Source organism: Larimichthys crocea, chromosome XXIV (assembly GCF_000972845.2).
Source record: "Larimichthys crocea isolate SSNF chromosome XXIV, L_crocea_2.0, whole genome shotgun sequence".
NCBI classification, from domain to species: domain Eukaryota; kingdom Metazoa; phylum Chordata; class Actinopteri; family Sciaenidae; genus Larimichthys; species Larimichthys crocea.
The window spans coordinates 12718217-12744216 of record NC_040034.1 but is presented as its reverse complement, the minus strand read 5'-3'; the positions used below and the strand labels follow the sequence as shown (position 1 = coordinate 12744216).

The following is a 26000-nucleotide window of genomic DNA, read 5'->3' as shown; positions in this document are numbered from 1 at the left end:
TATAATATATTACTATTTTTTTTATCATGGTTTAATAAGGCTACTAAGTGACGAATTTGAGAATTCTGACTTTGAGGCCCCTCAGTGGAATGTGGCAGTTGGCACAAAATTATTGGTGGATGGTTGCCGGTTCGATCCCATTCAGACATGCACTTTACTGGTTAATTGGTGATTCTTAATTGCCCAAAGGTGTTAATTTGAGCGTTTGTCTCTCAGCGTCCGGCCTGTAATGAACTAGCAACTTGTCCAGGGTGACACAAAGCGGTGACCTCCATGAAGCAGTTCCTCGAATGACCACTTGAGGCTGGCTCCAGGATATGTCGATCTACATAAAGCCCATGTTAAATGTCCAACTTCGAAGCAGAAATAAGCATGTTTACAGCCTGGTACAAAAAAAAATGGTTTTAGTGTCCAAAGCTAATAATTGTTAATAGAGTCTGAATTTTTCTGCCATGATATAATAGTATTACTATTTTTTTATCATAGGTTTGAATAAGGCTACTAGTGACGAATTTGAGAATTTCTGACTTTGGAGCCCCTCAGTGGAATGGCAGTTGTTGCACAAAATTACATTTGGTGGATGGTTGCCGGTTCAAATCCCATTCAGACTGCCTTTCTGGTTAATGGTGATTCTTAATTGCCCAAGGTGTTAATTTGAGCGTTTGTCTTCCGCGTCAGCCTGTAATGAACTAGCACTTGTCCAGGGTGTACACAAAGCGGTGACCTCCCTGAAGCAGTTCCTCGAAGACCACTTGAGGCTGGCTCCAGGATATGTCGACTTACATAAGACCCCATGTTAATGTCGAACTTCATGCAGAAATAAGCATGTTTACAGCCTGGTACAAAAAAATGGTTTTGGTGTCCATACTAATAATTGTTAATGAGTCTGAATTTTTCTAACTCACCTGTTGAAATTATATTGGTTTTGTACAGATGGCTTGTTGAGCACCCAGGCATCATTCTTTACACTCAGTCCTGATCCACGTCTTTGCTTATTTTTAGATTAACTGTGAGGCAAAGAGGGAGAACTATCACATGGCGGTGGACGTGGCTCTACAGAAACCTATGGGTGATGTCAAGCATACGCCATCCATTATTTGTACTGTCAGTGGTGTACTCTCGCCTAATGTCTGCTGGGATTGTCTACAGCCATCCCACCCTCAACCCTGATAGGGACAAGTGATTATGAAAAAGGATGGTGTACATTTAATGATAATCTACAACTCTATATGTTAGGCAAATGCAAAACAAAGCTTAAAGACTGATTCTATTTTTTTGTTTGTTTGTTCAGATCTGCACCAAGTTCTACTAATTAGGACTAATTAGTGTGGAATCTGTGGTGGTGGAATAACAGCAGCAGCAGGCAGATCTTGTTCAGTAAGTACTGTCTACAGCTGCAACTCCTAAACACTTAAGTGGTTGTTTTTTTTAATCTATATTATTTATGATAATTCTCAGTAACTACAAAAGGCCAATATGCTCTCAGGTGATCAGTATGCTCTAACTCAAAATATCCACCAGGGGGTGGTCACAGCCGTAGTCAGTGCAGTATGTCAGGCTCCTGTGTTGGCCTACAGTAGCCTATATCCTTAGAGAGATAAACCTTAGCCAGACAATTTAAATATATACTTTAATAATATAAAGAATAAGATTTCCATCAAAAAATCCTCTATACTGCCCTTTTTACTTACACCCTAAAGGCATAAATCATCAAGCTGCTGGCTGCTGCAGTGACTGCCTGACTACTAATCAGCCATGCTGTGTGTTTTTTTATCTGAACACAGAGCAGATGCCTGAACTCGTAACTGATTATCTTTAAATATCCAGGTATGCATAGTAAATACATACACATATTTTATATTTAATATAGTGATGTCTGTCCTGAAACTCAAAACTGTTCTTTTAAATATTTCATGTTTGCAACAAGTCACTTAAAGATTCAGAGATTTTAACTTGCTGAGGAAACAGACTTTGCATGAGGTCATGCAGACTGCATAATCATAAGCAGATCATAATATTATAATGTCAGATGCAGTGCTGCAGTGAAAGTTCAATCAATCACTCTTGTACAGTAGTAGCAGTACATATCTGATCAGTAGGTGTTTGTTATTGCTCTAAGGTTGGGTGGAGACACAAGTAACACAAACCTCAAAGCTAATGTATGTTGCTCCCCTCCTTCCTCTTCCCCTTCTTTTTTTTAATTTATCTTTATTTAAACTGTGCATTTCTCTCAGCAACACATGACCCGATGTCCTGAATGATATCAGATCAGATTTAGATGTGCCTTTAGCCACACTGGGGCAAGCTTGAGGCATTACTGACTGGTCTGACAACAGCAGTGACACAGAAAAGGGTACAAACAAGCTATCTTATCAGAAATAGCCAGCTGCCAGTATACACGTTCTCATGACTTCACTCTGCCCACAGAAACACACAATCTCAAACTGCTGCTCATCTCGGACAGCACACAGCGAGACACCTCATCAAAGGGAGGATGCTCTGGGGCTGCAGGAGGCACAGAGCTGTCTCAGACTTAATCAAAGACTTTATTGTCCTATGGTGTATATTGCTCCTCCTGAGCGTGCACTATGTTAAAGTCAAGTGAAAAAGGGCAAATGCAACGATTCAGAGCTGATTTACATTTCTTTCTTTGCTTAAATTGGCTGTTTTATGGACAAGGAAAAGATGTGATTCCAGTTACACATACAGTTATACCACATTATCTATTACAGCATAGTGCATGTGCAGGTGAGAACTGAGAAATGTTTTTCTGAAGTAAGAAGTTGCTTTTTTGGTGTGGAGAGTGTCATTTCTTCTTTGAGGAACTGTTTTTTAGCATACCACATTTAGTTTTTCAGCCATAAAATAAACTTGGGGAGTCTCGCCCATTTACCATTTAGCACTGAGGTTAATAAGCCGACACAGCATGTGGTATTTCTCGCCCATATAATATTATTGGAACTGCCAAGTAAGTATTATCATTGAGGTTGAAAAGCAACACACTGTTTGTGTCAGTGAGATAGAGAAGGCCGACAATAATGGCAGACAATAAATAAAATAGTCCTCTACCTGATGTGTGTACATTAAAAAATGTGGCATTTACAGTAATATTAGACAGAGACTTTATTTAACTGAGTCAAAGTCAGCCTTGTGAATTTCTGCCCAGCAACCAGGTGCAGCTCCACTGCAATCCACCAAAGAGCAGAGCAACAAACAGCAGCCGTGTCTGTCAGATCAAACTGCTGAAAGAGAGAAAGCCTTGAAAGCTCACCTTCAAAGAAGAGTCCACGAAGACCAAACTGTGCGACATATCAATAAACAGATATGATTATACGCATCCCGAGGTCTTGCTGAACATGTCCATATTTAATTTGTGTGGCTAAAGTTGAAAAATGTGACCACTATAGTGAGGAAAAACCTGCTACGTCTGCTTCCCGCTGCTCTCAGTTAATATGGGAGTAAATGCGTTAGTTGGTGGGTAATCCTGACATGTCTGAGGTCACAGAGCCAAAACTGTAAATCCGACAGATTCAGCAGGTTCATGTGACTGACCAGCACAAATTTTCCTAAAATTTGATGTTAAAATGATTTCTGTAGGGTGAAAGTTGTGCCACTGGACAGATTTTCCTCTCCCTCTCCACTCTAGCGATCATGTGGCTCACTGTAGCTCTGAACAGTAAGGGTCCATGTTAAATTTTCCCGCTCTTTTTGGAGATTATCACAAAAACTGTATAATAGCACATTATTCCAAACCGAGACAAATGACGGTATAAAGAATAGATAGCATGATGTCGCCTGTAGGTTTTTGAAGAGCCGTTTTGAAGCTCAAAATGTCTGGCACTGGCCGCCGCCATAAAAATCGGCGGACTTGACACCTGGGTGCTCAAACAAGCCACCTGTAATGGCACCTACCTGTCAATTAAAGCGGCTGTTAATTATTTATAACTAATAATTGATATAATTTGAACAGGTGAGTTCAGTTGTCATTAACAAGGAAATTAGCTAGAGAGACCAAAACAGTTTTTTGTACCAGGCTGTAAACATGTTTATTTCTGCTGTGAAGAACATTTTAATATGCCGCTTATGGAAATTAAGGAACTGCCGTTTTTGCCATTTAGTTATTGTATATGTGCAACCAAATACAGAATAATAATAATAAAGCAAATAAGTATGGAGAATCTGAATGTGCCTTTGTGCTTTGCACTATCAGGTAGACTAAAAATTATCCATCAAAACAATCCATGAGTCACTTAAGCAATTAAATCTTGACTAACACACTGCGTTACTAAACGCTGACATAATGTCTGCATGAATCCCTTATCACAGAGCTCAGTACTCCACCCAGACCAAGTGATAAAGACTGTGTTAACTTCTTAAACCAGTGGTAAGACTTCAGGAAATATCCTCTCTGGACCACCTACAATACAGTACAATAACTTTATCTCCCTGTTTGAGCCATATGTAACCTACAACCTACTGTTATCTTTAGAGGAAGGTCCACTCCTTTTCCTGTTCTGCACACTGAACAAACAAAACGTTTTTTTTCTGTTTTTTTTTAGCAGAATACAAAAGGGATGACATCTAAATGTATTCAGACATGATTCTGTGTGAACCTGATACATTTTATAAGACAGCAGAAAGGTGTATGTGTGGAGATTATTTTTTATTTTATTTTATTTTTTGTTGCTCCTTCCCCTAAATAAAGCCCCTAAATAAAAACCTCAAGGACCAAACTAACTGTGTTTGATTCTGTGCAGTAGCTCTCCACTTTTGACGCACGTTGTAACGTCTGCTTGAAGCGCAGAGCCCACACTGTGTGTGAGTGACAAGCCAAGGCTCCACGGCCGCCCACTCACAGACAAGCTTGGGTGACTCTTTAATTGTGTAATGTTCATTGACGAGTCAGCACAATGCTGCTGTGAGACCGCGGAGGCGCACTTAACCACCGGAGCAGAGCGATGAAATGCTCCCATCGAGGAGGACACAGATGGACAGCCTCGTTCAGCCGCTCGTCGCCCAGTACCTCGCCATGGGATGTCAATCAAAAGAGAACAACCAAAACGAAAGTGTAACGTCGGACGAAAAGGGAAAGGACGATGCGTAAGTCAGATTTTCATTGTTTTAAAGAAGGTGTGGGTTTTTTTGGGAGGCAAACAGTTGATTGTTTCAGTTATCAGAGCTGTGTTACTGGATGTTTTATTTTTTATTTTTTAGTGGTAAAGCAACAGTCGTGTCTTAATTTGCGCCTTAAAAATGTGCATAAAAGTGAGCCAACTATTTTGCGCACAAACCAAACGCGCAATAGGTAAACGCGTTCCTTAATCTGAGTTTGTTGCCACTTTCTGGGCTGCTGCACTTTAAATACATACGTTTGGATTAAATTCCTTCTTGTTTACCGGTCACTCAGCAATGTAAGTGGATGTCCGCAATCAATCGGTATTTCCCCTGAGTTAAAGGAAGGAAATGAGAACAATGAGTAACAAAATCCCAGGGGGGTTTCTTGAATTCAAACAATGGCTCCACTTCTTCACACAAATCGGTTCATGCGGGATAATCACAATATTCTGGTTGAACACATGCATGAACATGTAGTCTACATCCTCATGTGCAAATAGAGAAACGCACACTTTCATTTCAACAAGCTGCCTCCTCCTCCCTCATTCTTCTTGTATTGGTGTTTCTCAAAGCAGGGTGACTCCAGGATGCAGCTCCAGGTCTAGAGTTTCTCCCCCAGGCCGTCCTCACAGGTTCCACAAACCTAGCCCGGCCCAAACAGCCATGAAATCTGTGATGTCCCTGGGACACCTCACCAAGGGGGCGAGCTGGGAGGAGCTCATCCAGGCCTGCTTGCAGTGCTTCGGTAAGTCCATGCTGAACGACCTTAGCGTTAGTAGAGTTTGACAAAGTGCAGTGAATGTGCAGCAGGTGTGTCTGCTCCATGTTTGTGTGTTAAGCTGTGTTGAGTCATGCTTTTCTGCAGTACTTGAGAAACATTAAGATAATAAGCCCCAAAGACAAAAAACTTATGAGATCATGCATTGTTTCCCACCACTTTTCCTGGCACAGGTCTGGACAGGCTTGAATGTTTTAAATTCCACATGATGACTGACTGTGTTATAATTTCTTATGTATCTATATGTAGGCTCCACTGTATTTGTTGATTAATTCGGTATTTCAGTATTTTACTGTCTGAAAGATAAATAGCGGGCAGCAGTGATTGTGTAGGCTGTAGTTGGATCAATCAAGCAAAGATCATTTGCTTCATCAAGTTGTCTGGAGTGCTCTCAGAGTTATGGTGATTGCGTCTCTGAAGAGACAAGCTTTCAAATTCCCGTTGCCTGGTTACACAAATGGAGCAAGAGCAATCGAGAGGTGTTACAATGGGCTGCACATAAAACGACATCCCAGAACTACATTTATCTGTGGAGAGGTAGAACCGGGCGGTAATGACAGCCTGCTGCTCATTTCAGATTCACAAAGAAAAACAGAAATAAGGAACCCCGTAGTACAGTGTCACACAGTGCTCTGCTTAAAAAAGTAAGTGGCGTGTCACTATGCAAAATGTGAGATCCATACGCACATGCTCAAGATGGTATCTCACTGAGTGCAGTGGGGTTTTCCTTGAACAGCTTCTGCTGATAAAATGGAGCACAGCCAGTCGTGTTCCTTCTGGCCCACATCACAGACGAACCCCTAAGGTCCGCGAGTCCTGCCACCTTTTTAAATGTGAGAGTGCACGTAACAGCTATTTGAAGGATTACCTGATGGCAGCTTCAAGCCTGGCTGAGCCAAAAGGTCAGCTCCCTTAACAGTGGTCCTCAGATGCTGACCAGCCTTTGAAACGTAGAGCACTATGAGGTGTGGATCAATGACTGTTGACATCATCACTGTCTTTAGACCGCACTGCATTGGGTTACACTGCACACTCTAAACCAGTGTCGACCTAATTCATATATTTCTATATTTTTTATTGCAATTAATTTGAATGAATACAGGTTTTATTATAATTTACATTGATATTCATTTATATTACATGGATCAAACAATATGATTATTACAGGCAAGGCCAACCTCTAAATCAGTTGTTTTAAATTGGGTATTATTTAACTATGAATGATATAAAAGAGGTTCTAATAGTGGACTTTTCAATATTTTATCTATGTGATTAAACCGTCAGTTTGCATTCATACTATTATAGTCTTGTTACTATATTTGTGGCAGAAGCCATACATAAACCGTTTATGCACTAGGCTTGTATTAAGCTTATTATCTCTCCTTTTAACTCTTTCAACCATATTATCCATTCAGCTAACTTCTGTTGTTGTCTGTTACTTTTAGACATTTATTTATGGATTCCTTTTAGCTATTGCAACCATATTATCCATTATACTAGGCGAACTATTTCAATTGTTGTCTGTTAGCTATTTTATTTTCCATTACTCCATTGCATTGAGATAACTATGTCTGCTGTTCCTGTTTAGCTATTTCACTCATATTATCCATTATTTCTAGTTAGCTATTTCAACTGTTCACTTTTATCTTACTTCTTTTTAATTTCTCTATAAATTTAATTAAATTTGGCTGTTTTAACCACTTCTCCATTACGCTTAACTGTTTCAGCTGTTTCAATTCATTTTAGCTAACTCTTTGTCATGTTGCGTTCAGTTGTTATAGCTGGCTCAATATGTGGACATATATATTTAATTAAACTTAATTAAGCTCCACAATCTTTTGAAGTACACCCTGGCAGCTGCAGATTTTCTTTCTGGGGCACAAGTACCCCTGATAGTACCGTATGTTCAAACACAGTGTGTCCTGATTATTATGGAGGCATTTGTTATTAGTACAGAGAGATAAACATCACCCTGCATCTGACTTGGATTCCTCTAAAACAAAGAGATCATCCAGTCCGACGTGCTCTGTCAAAACAAGGAAAAGCGACTCGCAGCTTTGGAGCAGCTGATGAATGTGTAAGATAACCTTAAAAGTGGGCCAGGCGCTATGTGCCCTCGGCAGTGTTTATCACCATACAGTATCATGCAGTTCCAGTGGAGCGGGCGGCAGCTTTCTTAATTTTCCAGTCAGGAACAGACAATCCAGAGAGGATTTCCTCTTGTAATTAACCCTGCACAGGGAGGGTTAGTGGTTGGAAAGTTGTGAAAAAAAAGGATGGAGCAATTGTTTACCTGATAGAGAGTCATGACTTCCTGTTGTGCATTTTCCATACTTTGGCCGATTTACACTGACATATTGTTACCAGATTGTAAAGTATAAAATAAAATAATTTTAACAGGCTTGTAGCTGAGCCTACCACAAATGTCAAGGAGAAGGAGAAGTGTATATTACTCAATATAGCTCATCAAACTATTGCTACATTACCAGACATGTCATTTTGAGTACTAGACATTGTTTCACTTATCTTTTCTACTCTCTTATTGACTCGACCGGTGAGGTTATTCACAGGGTTTAGTTAGCTGCCAGTGACTGTGTGTTACAAACAGAAACACACCCCATGCAGGATATGAAGGTTGGATTAGTCAGCTGCGGCTGGAATGGTAAGTTGCTTACAGATAACAAAGATTAGAAAACATGTTGCCATGGCGTCCAAGGTATTTCCAAGGTGATATGGTTTGAAAGTGGATCCACAGACGCCTGATGTCCTTGATGGTGTCAAGATACTGTTGAAGCTTAAAGGGAAACAATGCTCAGCTTGAGAATTCACAAATTTTCAGCACAATCTGTTCATTCTCTACAGATTGTGGGAGGAAGATGTAAAACAGCCCCATGATGTCTAAATAATATTTTCAACGATGCATGAAATGCTCTTCCTCTGTATGTCAGCCACTAATTCATTGCATGTAGCAGTGGTTTTGCAGATGATAAGTGGTGCATTCATTTGCTTAAGTGGGCAAAAAAGTGTGTTTTCTGTAATTACAGGTCAGATCTGGCATTGTAATATTTTGTACACATGTAGACTGTTTCTTAAAGTGGTTGACATTCTTGTCAGCCACTTTAAGAAATTAGTTTCTAGTGTAGCGTCAAACCAAGTTAAGGAAAGGTGGTCTGATCACAAAGAGAGGAAGTGAGATATACACAGGGAAAAAAAGAAGCGAAAAAGTTAGTGAGAGAAACAAGCCACGGCAGTTCTCACAATCAGAGGAAGAGGCAAATCTTTTTATCATGTATGCAACAGTTGGCATTTTATCTGGTTAACCCTCTGTGGTAAATGTTACGGCTTTTAGACGTAACACTTGAGGTTATTCAGAGTTAAGGAGCCACTTAAGAACAGCTCTAATCTTTCTTCCCTTGTCCTCGATCCAGTGCATAATTAAATAGAATATAATTTAGTTTATAAACAGGAACAATATAGGATAATCTATGAATCACTGCATCCATAGACATTGGTTTATTTGCAAAGTGTGGTCTGTCTATCATCACAATTACTCCCAAAAATAGGACCTCCACCTGTTATCCTAAAACTATTAAACACACATTAGTACCACCCTTTATTTTGATGAACATGGAAACTGTGGTTTATTTTAGTCAGTCACACAAAAACAAAACAAAAAGAACAAAAAACACAGTCAACTTTGTACAGAGGAAAAAAAAACACAAAAAATCATGCGCACATTTTCTAAAAAAACATGACTGCCCTGCTGTTATAAATACACACAAGAACACTAAATGTGTATTAATCTGCTGCTGAAAATATACCCAAACAAAAGCACAACTTACTCCGGTTTGATTAATGTTTGCTAAAAACTACAGTGACTGCTTGTACAGAAGTACTTGTGACCTATTGTTTAAGACTGTCATTGGGAACCAAGGGGCTTGGGGCTGAAAGCAAGCGCAACCACCACAGCTGTGAAGTGAAGCCAGTGCAGAAATGCAAAAAACTGCAGTTCCTCAAACAGCCACTTGAAGCTGGTTATAGAAGAAGTCAGTCACCATAAGTCCCCATGTTAAAATGTCCAACTTTACAGCAGAAATAAACATGTTTCAGTTTTGGTCTCTATAGCTAATTTTCACATACATGAGAACTGTACTGAGTCTCACTGGTTCAAATTACATTAAGGCATAAACAGGAATAAATAATTAACAGCGTGGATGGTTTGACACGTGGTTGCTGTTACCGATGGCTCATTTGAACAACATGGCATCATTCGGCCCACCTCAGCTCCACTTGCAATCCAGTGGATCCGATCTTTGCTGATTTTTAGATTAGCTGGGAGGCGGCCAACATGGCACCAGTGCCACAGATTTGAGCTTCAAAGTGGCTCTTCAGAAACCTATGTGTGATGTCACGCATATATATAAGCCAGAAACAATGTTAGAAGGACGAACAAATTGTTGTTTATGTTTTTTTTCTCATGGGAATTGTCAATCAGAGAGATATAGATACACAGAGAAAGATATAGTTAGAAGCCTTATCCTTTAGAAAGTTGACTGTTCAGTCTGTTTTGGTCCAAACGTAAGCCTACTGTAAAGTGAATGAATCCTATTTTTAACAATTTACTTTGTGAAAGCATTGAAATGCAGGGGGAAAGTCAAGTTGAACAAACAGGTGATGTGTCAGATGATGTTGTGGTTTGGTAAAATCACCTAAACAAGTGTGTTTGTGTCACTGATGCTGATTATTTTAAGGGGATGATGTATTGTCTTGCAACTCTCTCCATTTTATAGTAATGAGTGTAAACTCAAGTGTGTGTGTGTGTGTGTTGTCTTGCAGACTCGGATGGTTGTGTATGTGGGAGTAGCCACCTGTTGAACATCAGCCTGACCATGCACCGTCTCCTCATCTCCTCCAGTGATCTGCTGGACAAACTCATCACTCTATATCCTTCGACAGTCTGCCATCACAACGCAGATGGATGATGCAAACAGGCAGATTTTGAGGGCCGAATGTAAGATGGGATCAGATCACTGGTTCGGCTTTGTGCTGCTTTCCTGCGGTTGTCAACAGCAACAGGCAATCAAGCTTGTACTTGGCTTACAATGCAGCATGTAGCTGTCAGTGTAAAATGTGATAGGCAAGTGGCAATTTGTGTTTTGTCCTGCTGTCAGTTGTTGTAGACCTTTTGCATCTCTATATGTGTAAATTTCCTTCACTCTGGGCCCTGGATCCCATGCGTTCAATAACAGGGGCTCTATTACCGATGTGTATTTGGTCTCTTTAAAAATTCACACGCCTATAAAAAGCATGTTCTCCTTTTGTTGTGTCTCGTGACTTGAGTCAAGGACCTGTAATCTTTCATTCAGGAAACAGCAGTGGCGTCACCAAGCTTCTCCGAGGAGCCTATACTGGCCCAACGAGTAGCCTTGAGGTTTCAGGTGTTAATTACCTCTGCCTCTTTCACATACAAGTCCTCTTCAACTATATAAAAACACAGACCCTCTACTGCTTAAAGAGGCCCCTGCTCATATGAAACCACGTCAGAGCGCGCAGTACTTAATGCTCCCCTCTGCTATTTTTAACCCTCTCGTTCTGAGCCGAAGACCGAAAAGGATACATCAAATAAATTCAGTGTGTGGGTTAGGATCAGGGAAGAGACACGGGGGCCATTAACAGCCTTCATCACAGTCTGGCCTTGGGATTGCGTGGGCAGTTCGTCTGCTCCCATGACGCAATTAGCCTTTTTATGTGCATCACTTCATGCTGATTTCTGCCAATTGAGAGCTATAGTGTTTGCTTGTTTATAGAAGCTGCTTCGTATAATAAGGAAATGCTTTTGTGTGCACTGTATATAAATCGACGGGCCACTGTTTTTGTGGTCAAAATGAAGGGCAATGAATGGATGAATAATTACAAGACATTGATTGAAACATCTTCAGAAACCTCCCAGTAAACAATGCACATTAATCAACAGTTGTTCGATTGTCGTTCTACATTTTGTTATTCACTTACTTCTGTATGCCAGAATGATTCAGTCATGCTCATCAGAGTTTTGCTCCATGCAGTCGCCTCCTCCCACATTACCAAATGCCACTTCTGTTTGTCTTTTTTTGTTTAGTTGCTGGAGTTTGTTTTATTATTTATTTGTTTGTATGAAAGAAACTCTCTGCTGGCGCTTCCGCCATATGTTCATTATTTACTCAAAACACACCTATCCCGAACAATGTCGAAGATCAGCAGATTCACCGACAAGCTGTTTTCTCCTAAACAAAAAGTGTTGCTAAGTGTGACACAATGCTGACTCAATAAAACCACACTTCCTTCAGGTAAATAACCGTCATCAGTCAACATTAGCTCCTTAACCAAAACCTCTACGTTTAAACTAGCGCTTGACAACGAGCAGCCAACAGAGTGCCAGAGGATATGCTACTTTATCAGGTCAGTTTAACACACTGACACATTTTAATCTAACCTTAATTGTGTGTTCTGTATTACTCATATGGTGTCATCTCTGATTTCCAGGCATTGGATCCAGGAATTCTGGGTGATGTTCCGGTTGCACCACAGCTTGTCGGACAGTCTGGAACAGTTTCGGGAACTCATCAGAGAGCAAGGACAGGAGGATCTTTGCTCTCTCCTAGAGACCAAATGGATGTAAGTGTTAATCTCTGACCAGCTGGCAGCTGAGACATTAGGGCAACACAACTCTCAGTTGTTTGTTCAGTCATGGAAAATACTGAAGTCAGTTATGATCAAGAATAAAAACCATGACCTGTGAATTTTAAAGCTGCTAACAAAGTTTAAATGAAATGAAATACTCAAATCCAAGGCTGCAGCTATTGATATATATAATGATTATCTATATGATAGTTTGGGCTGAATAATGCCACTGTGCCCAAACAAGTCATCTGTAACAGCACCTACCTGCCAGTCAAAGGGGCCATGCAGTTAATTATGCCTAACTTTAAGCCTTAATATCATTTGAACGAGTGAGTTATAAGCTGTAAACATGTTTGTTCTTGCGGTGGATATTTTAACATGGTCGCTTATGGAGATTGCCTTGCTCTGTAGCCAGCCTCAAGTGGCCATTCAAGAAACTGCAGTTTTTGCAGATTGGCTTTACTTTACAGCCATGGGGGTTGCCACTTGAGCCCAAAGCAATCTCTGTTGTTTTGTCTGACCAACATCCCAAAACTCAAAGATATTTCATTCACTATCACAGAAAACTATTTTAAAAAAAACAAGAAATATTCACATTTGAGAAGTTGGAACCACTGAATTGTTGAAAATTAAAAATGTAAAATTGAAAATTAAATGTATTTTTAATGGAACTTAAAGGTCCAGTGTGTAACATTTAGGGGAATCTACTGTCAACAAAGGAATATAATATGCATAAGTATGTTCATTAGTGTATATACTCCTGAAAATAAGAGTTGTTGTGCTTTGGTAACATTAGAATGAAACATTTTTATTGACATAGCAAGCAGGTCCTCTCTTGCAGCCCTGTTTCTACAGTGGCCCAGAACGGACAAACGACAAACACTGGGTCTTAGATAGGGCCTTTCATGTTTTTTCGCAGCCACTGTAGGTTCTCATACACCCTTGGTAGTCGATGGTGAGGCAGGGGGTATTCAGTTGGTTGCAAGCTGCAGCCTCACCACTAGATACCACTAAATTTTACACACTGGACCTTTAATTAAAACAAAAATCTAAATTGTGTATTTTTTGTCAATACACTAATCATTTCAGCTGAATTTCAATTCCTAATTTAACAACTTATAGCTGCTCCATAATATATAATTATATGTTAAGTAGAAAATATACATGTAATTGTACATACTGGTATCTTTGTTTGTATCTCGACTAGAAAAGAACAACGCCTGACCACATTAACACAAGTCTGTCAAGAATATCTGAAGCTGCAGTTTTTCAGTTTATGAAGTCGTGCTTTCTCTTATAACCTTGACTGATTGTAAATGTGGCTGTGTTATGTCCCATGGTGCGTGCTAGAAATGAACGGGACTGGTCGTGGAAGGCCAGCCAGAAGATCAAAGCTAACTGCAGTAAAAAAAGGAAGGTCTCTCTGCTTTTTGATCACCTGGAGCCCATTGAGCTGGCTGAGCATCTCACCTACTTGGAATTCAAGTCCTTCTGCAGAATATCAGTGAGTATACACAAGACATGTCAACACATTAGACTATTGTTTGTACACTTTCTTTTGCACATTGATGGTTTGTGAATTTGACATGCATCTCTGTGAACTAAAAACCATTAGGTGTTTCCTCCCCACGGGAAATGCCTCGCAGTTTCCGTGCAGCACTTGATGCTCGTCTCTCTGCTCTCTCTATCTCAGTTTGTAGACTATCAGAATTACATTCGCAGCTGCTGCATGAAGGACATCCCTGTGATGGAGCGTTCCATCGCCCTGTGTAATGGTATCTCCCAGTGGGTTCAACTGATGGTGCTGAGCAGGCCAACCGCTCAGCTGAGAGCTGAGGTTTTCACCAAGTTTATCCACGTGGCCAAGGTAGTGGTTAAATCAGCCCTTCACTTATCACACTTACAGTTTCTCTTCCTAGTTAAGCAAGAAAAGAAAAATGGAACTGTATTTGACACATTTCCTCTTTGTCTGCATCTGCGTGCTGCTGTTCACACACCATATCTCACTAATGACAGTCTATTGTCACACTCTGAACAACGCAAATAGATGCCGCATAATGCAAATTCACAGAGAGCTGGTAATGATTCTCAAGAGCACTGCTGCAGGCTTTTAGCGTATCCAAAGATTTTACCAATAGAACAGTACTGAGTGAATGCAAGCTAATGGAGCCATCAAGTGGAACACACACAAATGACTCGTAAGCGTGGTCGCTGTTCTGCTCTTGCTTGCTCAAAACACTCCCTTTGCGAATCTGCAGCATGCAGCCTTCTGAGAAGTGACGGGCTGGCAGGTTTGCACTCAGGAGGACCTCTTGCACTGTAATGCTAATGCACCAGTCTGCTGCTGCTCACTGCTGTCAACCTCAAAACTCACGGGTGTGAAAATGAATTTCACACCATAATGCTCCATTGACAGCATGAACTGGAGAACTGAAAAGAGAGGGAAAAGCAGTGAGATATCAGAGCGCAGTAAGAAAAAGCTAACAATATAAGTGGCTTATGTAACTGTAGTGTTGTGGATTATATAACCAGGGCTACCTGGAGCAAGTTTAATTGTGCGTGTTTATATGTGTGCGTGTGTGTGTGTGAGAGGATGGACTAATATGTGTGCTTTTTTTGTGTATGTCCACCAGAGTCTACATCTTATGCACAATTACAACACACTAATGGCGGTGGTGGGAGGGCTATGTCACAGCTCGATCTCTAGACTGAAGGACACCACCTCACATGTACCCAGTGAGGTCACCAAGGTAAATGACTCCTACAGCCATAAGATCCAGCTGATAATTGAGCCAAAACATCCTCGTATTATTTGATACAACGGATTTTATTCACTCCTCAGATGCTGAATGAGATGACAGACCTGTTGTCCTCCTGCAGAAACTATGACAACTATAGACAAGCTTACAATAAGTGTACAGGTTTTAAAATCCCTATCCTGGGGGTCCACCTCAAAGACCTGATTTCGGTCAATGAGGCCATGTCAGACTATGTGGAGGACAACAAAGTGAACGTCCAGAAGCTTCAAGCACTCTATAGCCACATTAATGAGCTGATCCAGCTTCAGCAGATCCCCCCCAAACTGGATGCTAACAAGGACCTGGTCCATCTACTGACGGTAGTGCTCCCTTCAGACTCTTTTAAAATTGTTTGTTATCTTCATGTGATTAACTAGATTGTATTGAACGCAAGCACAGATGCAAATGAGCGCGTTACAGCATGTGGATTGTCCACACTTGTGTGGGTGTGATGAGAGTCTATGATCGATGAGTGCGTGGGTGACGAACTGAGTGTGAATGAGAGTGTGTTCAGATTTCTGTATTGTTGTGTTATCCGTGTGCGGTGCTTTGATCGTACTTGAACGTCAGAATGCCCATGAAGAGATAATAGTTACCCTGTGACCTCATGTTGCCCTCATCAAAACATGTTTCAAGGCGAAACATCTAGATATACAGAGAGCTCTTTCTCTTTCTGTTTACCTCCCATGTGCTGACATGTGTTCTCTCTATCGCTGCAGCTGTCCTTGGACCTTTACTACACAGAGGATGAGATCTACGAACTTTCTTACACCAGGGAACCCAAGAACTGTAAAGCACCTGTGAGTTTCACTTGGATTTAAAGCAGCATGTTTTAGGAAGTGAAAGTGCAGATGCTCAATCACTTTCTTGCTGAATTGGATGAGAAGATTGATACCACTCTCAATACCTCTGTGCTAAATGTGAAACTACAGCCGGTAGTTACATTTCTTATCTTAGTGCAAAGACTGGAAACAAGGGAGAAACAGCTGTCCTGTTATGCTAAGCCTTCAAATGTTGAATTACATAAATATCATCCTAAGCATTATTCCGCTTTAGTTTATCAGATTCCTAGCAAGTTGACAGTGTTGCTTCAGCTTTTGAAGAGTACGTCATAGATAAATTGAATGTAATCGAATTGCCCAGATAATGTTTATCTGCCTGCTCAGGCTTGTTTTCTAATGACTAATTAATTTTCTATCAGCCAGCCACCCCCTCTAGACCTCCAGTGGTTGTGGACTGGGCATCAGGAGTGGCTCCTAAACCTGACCCCCGAACCATCAGCAAACATGTGCAGAGAATGGTGGATGTAAGTGCTTCCTCTTTTCAAGCGTAGCCTCCACATAACCACTCTGTAATGCTGTTATATAACCATAATCATTTATTTTAACTATTCTTCAGGATGCTGCCATTCTGACAGCCTGCTCTCGCAGCCATTGTTCACTAATAGTCGAGCAACAATGGTGTTTGCCTCTTGTCTTTCACAGTCTGTGTTTAAGAACTACGATCACGACGAGAACGGCTTCATTTCTCAAGGGGAATTTGAGAAAATTGCTGCTAGCTTTCCGTTTTCCTTCTGTGTCATGGACAAAGAGAAGTGAGTGTTTGACAGGTCACGCTCTCACCTCATTTGTATCTTAGAGGAGAGGAAGAAAACGTGGTATTTGTAGTTATGAGCGTAGCAACAGGAAGCATAAAATAGCAACAGGACTAACCATAAACCCTCACCGCTATATGTTCACCGTCTTATTTCTCATGCGCGTCCAGCAGTACATGATACTCACAACCCACAAATGAGCATGTGATTTCTCATTTAGATCTAAAAATGAAAGCTTCTATATTTGGTGCTGCTGTTTTCACATTACCCAATGAGTGTTAAATACACAGGCCAGATGAGCAGGCGCGTAATGTCTGTCCTGATATGACAGAAACATATCAGGACAGACGTTACCAAACATTAATATATGAAGTTAAGATCTGAAAATGTCTTTATCATCTTTATTCCCTCTGTTAAATGATGCTGTTTATGTGTTGTCCAGGGAGGGCCATGTCAGCAGAGAGGAAATTACAGCCTATTTCATGAGGGCCAGTGTCATCTGCTCCAAACTGGGCCTTGGCTTTGTCCATAACTTCCAGGAGACCACTTACATGAAACCCACCTTCTGTGACAACTGCTCAGGATTTGTAAGTCAGGAGGATGGAGGCGTTTGATGAAATCTAAACTTTACTACTATGTCAAGGAAAAACCAGCATGTAATCTTGTTTTATAGTTTTGCTTTTTATCAATCGGTGATTGTTTTTCTTGTCATGTTCTTTAACACAGTTGTGGGGTGTCATCAAACAAGGCTACAGATGCAAAGGTAATTATTGTGCTCTTTCTTGTACAACTTTGGCATGTCTGTTTTTGGACATATGTCAGTCAGTATCATGCTTAAAAATGAGAATAGGTACACAGTGTGTGGTAGGGAGCAGGTAATGTGAAGCCGAAGGTGTAGTGTGGTTTTCTGTGTTGCATATAGCTGAACGTTGCAGAACAAGAACATGAAAAAAAGAAGAAGAAAAAAAAGAGAAACAGTCTGCAGCCTCAACCACAGTTTTTCCCCCTCCCCCGTCCCTCAAAAGATCTGAGAGCTATTTGTTTGCTTGACAGTAAGCACGCGAAGCTCTGAGAAGTGCATTTGCAGAACAGATAGTGTTCAAAGAAAAGTCAGTTTGACGATGTTTTGACGGGTTCCTGTTGAGACATTTTCTTTGTCTTGCTTCAGACTGCGGGATGAACTGCCACAAGCTGTGCAAAGACCAGGTGGCATTTGAGTGCAAGAAGAACACCAAAGTGACCAACGCCATTGACAGTCCGACACCGAGCTCCACACCTGTCAGCATGGTCACCTCGGAGGGTGGGTTTGATGATAAGCGATGGGGTTCATAACCAGCATAATCAGTGCCGTTGATGAACGTCATCATCACACAGTCACGACAAAAATGTTCCACAGTTCCCACAGATGCACACTTTTAACCAGAGCATGAAGACACTCATTAGTAATCAGTAACTCATGACATTATCTCATGACATGTGACTTTCTCAGGCATGTCTTTATCAAGTAAGGTGTGTTATTTCCTACCGCCTGCCAGACTGTACAGTAAATAAAAGTCTTTCTATTTTACAGGACTTCACTTACGTTTGCTGCAGCTTAAAGAAAACAAGTCTAGCACAGAACAGGATCTATTATCTGGGTGATTTCCCTTCAGCTGTCACTTATAGCTGTTTCATTTACAGTAATACCGACGCTACCCACCTGCTGAGAGGGAGAAACTTTTTTTCAGAACAGACAATCTTTCGATTTTACTTAAAATGAACTGACACTGAGACATATCCTAAAAACATGAGGGCTATATTATGACGGACCCTCTTCAAATGAGTAATTATGACGTTTGATTTTATGGTTTATTTGCTTTGTGTGTCACTGCCTACTGAATTGAGTCATTTTTTTGTTCACAGTTAACAATCTGCATTTTCCATTTGTCTCGTTGGAAATAATTCCTACTCTCCAGGTTCAGAAGAATGTCCTTTCCCCTACCCACCAGATGACACCAAAGACTGGAGCCCAGACTCCCCGGTCACCCCCTCTCTGAGGCCTCTCAGAGTCCATAGTGGTACCCAGACAGAGGGACCCCAGCATTGCTCTGCAGCCCTGGAGGCCAGCCGCCTTCAGCCGTCTCTGCTGGTTCCAGCAGCACCCACCCTCACTTCGTGTCCGAGCCCCGTGCCCCAGAGAAAACAGCGACACTGCGCCAAGTGGGAAAACCGAGTGTCTGTTGTGTATAAGGAACCAGAAGAGGAGAACAAACCCACATATGAATCTCTGGAATCAGTAAGCATCAGGACCATGTTTTTATTTTTTTTTTCCCTTTCACAAATCCACAGTACTGTATTTGTGAGGGCACCACAGTTACTGTACATCATACAAATCTTCTGTGTCTTTCCCAGGATAACCAGAAGCTACAGAAAACCAATGAGACACTACGTAAGAAGCTGAGGGAGACAGAGCGTGAGGTGGACATGCTAAAGACACTTCTGAAAAGGCACGCTCTCCACCCTGTGGAGGAGGACTCCTCCTCTTAGACACATATGTACACTGGACCGTCCTCAAAAGGGAAAGCTGCCCCCGTTTGGCAGAACGAATAAATCTGGATCCAATGCTCAACCTGTTGGTCAAGTATTTCACCAATATAAAGAGACCCAGGCAATTTGGCATCACATGGTATTAAGTGGGATACAAAGCCAGTGTTTAAATGCTAATGGTACACAGTCAATCAAAGAATCGCTATGTCACCAGTAATGAGGTTAAGGAAGGTTTTGAGTTATGTATGGATTTTTAGTAGCTACAGTACAGAAAAAGAAGTAAGAAAGCCAATTAGGCTGCGGTGGTATATTTGAAGTGAGCACAAAGAGCCTCTTTACAGTATTGTACCATTCACAGATGAATGAAAATCATCGCAACGAGCATTACTCACTTTATGTAGTGAACCATTAGGAGGAGTTGGAGTTGGAGTTTCCCGCGTCGGAGGTATGTAAACATGAAAAAATATTGACTGAAGTGAAATGAGTGAAAATATAGCACAATGTGTTTGATCGATTCTTGATCAAGATTAGATATTTATGTTAAACATAAAATGGAAATCAGAGGCTGCAGATTTTAAAATAAGATGTTTATTGTGTATATGACAGGTGCATTATCATTATTATCATTATTATTATTATTATTGTTATGATTAAAGGTGAGGGGTGACTGATTACAGCAGCAGACCGAAGGTTGGAGGCCTCACTGTTGTTGCTCTGCATCATCATCTCTGTTCATATCAATGCACACGACATTTTCAGTGCTTGTGTTAATATTTATTGTTTCAAACACTATACAGTTCATATAGAGAGTGACTTAAATGAACATTGTGTACAGCATACTGGTACTTTCAGTGAATTATTTATGCTCGTTGGCATCATAGTGATCCTTTTTATTTTTTATCGTGCAGCCGTGTCATGTTTTGTTATTGAGTTGTGCATTGTAAGCCAGTGTTGTATTGTGAATGGGAGTCAAGACGCACGTGTTTGTAATGTGTGTAATGTACTGTAAATATAAAGTATACACAGTGCCATATTAAGTCAAGGTTTATCCTTTCTCTCAGTATTGTTCTCTTATTGTTATAATAAATAATGTAAATTCCACATAACATTGCTGCTTGTGTTACTCAGTTTGACCACTGGGGGCCACTAAAGCCTCATAATATTTCCTCAGCCTCTTACTAATGATCAGGTTTTCAGAATCACAGAAACTTGTTCTATAAATATTGCACTCCAATTAGCAATCTGTGTGCTTTAACTGAGACTATTTCTGTGCAAAAAAAAATGTCACAAACATTTAGTTATCTCTAATTGGTTACGGTTAACTTAAGTTTTAAAATATCTTGAGGAGTTTCATGGAAAAATAAAGGTGCAAATACAGTTAAGAGATTAATTTAAGCAGCTATGTGTCGCCATCTGTATCTATGAATGGTGGAGTGGTGGATTTGTTCGCACTAAACCTATAAAGACAGGCTGTGTCACCCTGTTGTCTCGAGACTGTGCCAATCTACCCTGTCCCTTGGGCTTTGCTGCTGGTAATGAGTCCAGCTCCACAGTAAATGTTGGCCTGTAGATAATGAGAGGGTGACTGTCTGCTGTTGGAGAAGCACAGATTCAAACCAACCAAGTACCCAATCCTTCAGCTTTCTTTAAGCAACGACAGCAGGTTTCACACTGATGTATTCTCCATACTGATTGCGTCAGTGCATTTCTATAGTGAGAATTCATCCTCAGATAAAGAAAACGACGTAACCCTGATTATATTGTGCTTATTCATTTCTTGCAACCATAATGACTTGCTGCCTTGCTTTGACTTGGCAGACCCAGTGAAAAAGGAGAGTCTCTGAGGCATAGCAGCAGCTCCCAAGCCCAGCCTTGGTGACAGCTAATTTACTTCTATTTGAATGTGACACCCAGCTGCAAGGGAGTAACACCCTGAGTCTACCAGGCTCCATTCACACTAATGCTGAATAATTTCCAATATCATGGCTGGCTGAGAGAAAGTGACAGAGAGAACATGTGTTAAACTCATGGGACAATGCTCCAGCGACGGCTGGACGGATTCTTCTTCTTCTTCTTCTTCTCCTTCTTCTTCCACCAAGGCTATAATACAAGCTTGAAAGGAGCAATGTATTTACGCTGACATGTTAAAGTAGTCATCATAAAGATAAAAACATCAGTCAGAAATCCATTTACAAAACCAACAGAATGTAAACATAATTAATTGCGGTGCATTTAAGCCTGAAGGAGGTTGCAAGACAAGCAGGCTAACTGATACAGTGCGTAACTCAGCTCACCATACATTGAAAGCAAAATATGACACTTCAACAGTCCGCATAATTACAGCGGGCAGACAGAGATGATTTATCACCCAGACATCAGTGTACTTGGGGAAATTGGGCCATTGTGAGATACCCATAATTTAACAAAATCTGCTAAAGTCTAATGAACACACTCCAAAACTAATTAGGAAAAAGATGTGGAACATCCCATTATGTCCTCACAATACACAGAGAATGCAACACATTGTACACAAAGGCGACGCTCATTTCAAACATGAGGTAGAGCCACCACCAACAATGCCTGTAGGATACAGGCAACACCAGCGCTGAACTCAACTCCACTAATTCCCTTGATTATTAAACTGAGTTCATTAAGTTCTAATGATGGCCAAAGGAGAGAGGGGAAACTGTGGAGGAGGAGGTGGAGGAAAAAGAGAGACAGAAACACATTTTGTGGAAATTTTCTGGAGGTGGTTTGGAAATTGTTTTGAGTGTGACGCCTTGGTGAAATTTTTAATTAACCTTGATGATAGTGGAGGAGTGTAACAAGAGAAGGGGCCGTACAGGAGTTTGCCAAGAGAAATATCATCGCTCATCTCTATCCCTTTTTGGCCTTTAACAATCATGTAGTTTGAGCTTCATAATACAGACCTAATCCACTTATCAGTTACTTGTAAATGCAGAATATATTGAGAAGAGGAAAAGCCTGAGGCTGATTCAAGGGTAATGAATTTGTGGGCAACGTTGATGACTGCGAAAGTACCCACAAAGAAACATGAGTTTACATCTCTGGCTCTGAATAAGGATGTGTACACAAATAAAGCAATCCAGAATTTTATATGCAATGAAGAGGCTTCACAATATTATTCTTGCTGGCATAAAAGACAATACAACTTCTCCTCCTGTAGTAATGGCTCCCCATTGGGTTTGGCACAGGCATACGTTTTGGCTGAATATGAAGAAGCATACTTAATGACACTTAATGACAAAAAAAACACCTCCCTTATTTTGGTTCTTTTGTGCACGCCGTTATAGTTATCCTGTGACACATCATGAGAAAGGAAACAGGATGCAGCTCGGAGTTACATGTTTAGGTAATGTGAAATTTATGTTAATACACAACTCACCAGTGCAGCTGTCAGAATGATTTATGATTGATTTTCATTCCCTGTTATTGCTCCTCAAGGTGTACTTTGATAGAAAGTGGTGGAAAAAAACAGAAAACCAGTTTTAAATGTTGCAATTGCACTGAAATAAATGCATCACGTCGGCGTACATTTTAAGTTAAACTGAAGAGAGGATTGTTAGAATATATATATAGGTCTTGTTTCATGTTTTTAATGAGGTATAGACCATGAAGTTGTTCATTGTGTAGCTGCCAAATTGAATCAAGGCATTTGATGTAAAGTACTCGCTCGTGCCAAGAACTGAAGACTGTATATCGGAACAAATATCACAAAGATAAACTGCAAAAGAGGGAGATTTATTGATGTAAAAGGGAAGAAGGCAGGCAAGAGCTGAGAGATGAGCAGATGCTGCAGTGATGGAGCACCCGGAGTGCCTTCGACAGCAGAACCTTCAGAATCAACACGTTTTCAAAAAAGTGAAGCAAGCATTGCAGCAAAGATACAGAGTGAGGAGGGGAGGAAGGAGCAGGGGAGGGAATTTTTCCAGAGTGAGAATCCCTTATGAAGGTGAGAGAGCAAATCAAGCACTCGCTCAGTCTGAGCAGGTCTGCATCTGAACCCTCTAAACTCAACATCTCTTTCTATTTCCACCCAGCAGTGGGACACAGTTAGACTCCCCCACAGTCTGCAGCTTACACGGACACAGGAACAGAACGTGCAGTACAGGAAACTGAAATCAGAATGGTGATGTGGTGGAAAGCTTGTTTTAACATGTGCGTGTCTGTTTTGCAGGATCCCCAATAAGGACTTGATATACTATAAAACACTAAAATCTTGAATGTATTTTTTATCTTAGTACATTAAAGACAGTGGTCAATGAGGGGCATCAAGAGTTTGAGAATTTGTCAGCTGCTTCAGAACTGTCTGTTTTAGTTATCTTTGAACTGAACTGCTTTGGGGCATCAACTTTTAAGTCGATAAGTGAACTTGTTTGCACACATTATTCAGTGGTTACAGAGCAACATTAGCATTCATTTGGAGTTGTGTTTCTGCCTCGTCATGCAGGAAACTAGATTAATCTGCCAGATCATGCTTCTTGCATCTGGTCCACCTCCCCTTCAGACAGATTTCCAGTCCACCTAGCCCGGGTCGGGCCATTCACAATCGTTTATCTAATGATGGGGCAGATTTGATAAGATAATTGTACAGAGGAGTGCCAGTGAAGCATTTTCAGAAACAACAAATCTCATGAGGATTGTCATGGATGAAGGTCAAATTACATACAAGTGGTTGGCTACTAAATGACGTTGCCTGGTGCTGTTATAGGTGGCTTGTTTGAACAAACAGGTTTCATTAATTAAGCTTTGGGTCCACCTACGATCCACGTCTTTGCCCATTTTTGGATTAGATGAGGGCTGGTGGAGGCACGATTACAATATCCATGTCAACATACTAATACACTCACAATAACAATATTACTATTATCATGAGTAGCCTACATTGTTCGGCATCTTAGTTCAGCGTGTTATATTAGCAATAAGAAATACATCTAGGAGTTTCATTAATTTTGCAGATGGTCTTAAATGATTAATACTCAGGGGGTCACCATAGTCTGTAGGATTCATCATCTGGGCAGGACGAATGGCTGTACAAAATTTCCTGGCAGTCCATCCAATAGTTGTTAAGATATCAGGAGCAAAGTGGTCCTAACAATTATTCTAAAATTATGCACGAGCCGTTAGATTTTCTATTCCACTTAAGTCATCCAAGGTAGAATAAAAACACAGAACATTAACTTTAAATGAATTTATCTTCTCATATTCTTCTTGGTCTGGCGGGACTTAATTGTTTTCCTTGAGGCAAGACCTCTACAGCTGCTGCACCTCATTTGCATACACCAGCCTGTAGACAGTATATTTGCACTGTGTATCTCCAAACAATCATAGTTTGCTCCAATATATGCGTTCCAGCAGGAGCAGATTCATTGTGGATATCATAGAAGTAGACAGAAAATAAAAACTGTGAGGAAAAAAACGTAATAACGTGAGCAATGTTTTTTACATTAATGTATTGCGATAGTGCATAAAATGTATCATCTGCAATAACAGCTGCATGTCCACTGAATGTGTCCCTATAAAGAGTGAAAAGATGTAACATTATACTATTAAATAAAGGAACTGGCAATGAGCTGCATATCATATTCTCTTATGTCTCCCTGATGGATTAACTCTCTAATTAGGCCCTAGTTTGAAGTGGACCAATATTTCCAGGTTTTGATTTAACGCTTTGACCCAGGAACCTCACTGAGCTTGTGATATTGACTTCAGCACATGGTTTGTTAATTCTACAATCAAACTGAATCATGCTCAAATTTCAGGGCTTTTGAAACACAATCAGTGTGTTGTGATAATTTGTTAAATGGCGCGTCAGCAGTGCGTCTATGTATAATGATAGGTTGTTTGTTTCAGCGATGACACAGAGAGAGAGTGTGAGACTGTCTATTTCCTCACACCACCAGTCCTACACCTCTCCACCATGGCTGGCTGAAATAGCCACAGGACTTTAATGAAGGCCAGCAGGCTGCTTAGGAGTCTGCTACTTGCTTTTGGTCCACCACCCACTGTTTATTTCTCCAGTGACACTAGATGGTAAGGACATTCAGCAAAGTCTAGCCAAGATGCCTGGAGGATACAGTGACATATGTATTTGGCACATCATAACAGCACAAAACCATTGATATCACTTACTGCTCAGAGGCAATGCATCACTTAAAGGTCAGAAGTATAGATGGTTCTTTCGTTTCTTCCCCACATCTACTCTATATTCTCTTTGAAGGTCAGCTCTCCAGGAGAAAAAGTGGAGAGGTGAAGCTGTACAGTCACCACATGATGAGAAAAACTGATTGCAATCCAGCAACATTTCTGTTAAAAACCACCTGTTTTTAATTTAATACATCGCCTTGGAGATTTCAAAGAACTCTGACATCTTATTATAAATTTGGTGGGTCCTCATTTGTACTGACAGCGTATCAAATTCCCTCAATGAATGAAACATTATCCGTGTTACTGTCATACTCACTGTGTGAAGCTACTTATTGTTCAGGAGATCACATTTTATACACTT

The 26000-nt window shown here is 40.6% G+C and overlaps 1 protein-coding gene and 1 long non-coding RNA gene across 4 annotated transcripts; both read left to right on the top strand.

Moving 5' to 3' along the window:
* The first annotated feature begins 1284 nt into the window (after positions 1-1284).
* Positions 1285-3333, top strand: LOC113744546 (uncharacterized). The gene is made up of 2 exons (XR_003461623.1): positions 1285-1377; positions 3167-3333. It is a non-coding gene; the product is annotated as an uncharacterized LOC113744546 (long non-coding RNA).
* Positions 3334-4582: 1249 nt separating this feature from the next.
* Positions 4583-20577, top strand: LOC104921335 (RAS guanyl-releasing protein 1). Of its 3 annotated transcripts, none has more exons than XM_019273198.2 (17): positions 4583-5100; positions 5688-5860; positions 10730-10835; positions 12269-12331; positions 12416-12547; positions 13904-14057; positions 14247-14420; positions 15187-15303; positions 15396-15671; positions 16071-16151; positions 16553-16657; positions 16836-16945; positions 17388-17532; positions 17672-17708; positions 18114-18245; positions 18901-19220; positions 19337-20577. In XM_019273198.2, exons 1-17 carry the CDS (start codon positions 4964-4966, stop codon positions 19469-19471), a joined length of 2397 nt encoding a protein of 798 aa, XP_019128743.1. In that variant the 5' UTR covers positions 4583-4963; the 3' UTR covers positions 19472-20577. The 3 variants fall into 3 exon arrangements, with proteins under 3 accessions (XP_019128743.1, XP_019128746.1, XP_027130972.1); XM_019273201.2 differs by having other exon boundaries at positions 4584-5100; positions 5691-5860; XM_027275171.1 differs by lacking the exons at positions 10730-10835; positions 12269-12331 and having other exon boundaries at positions 4588-5100; positions 5691-5860.
* Positions 20578-26000: the final 5423 nt, after the last annotated feature.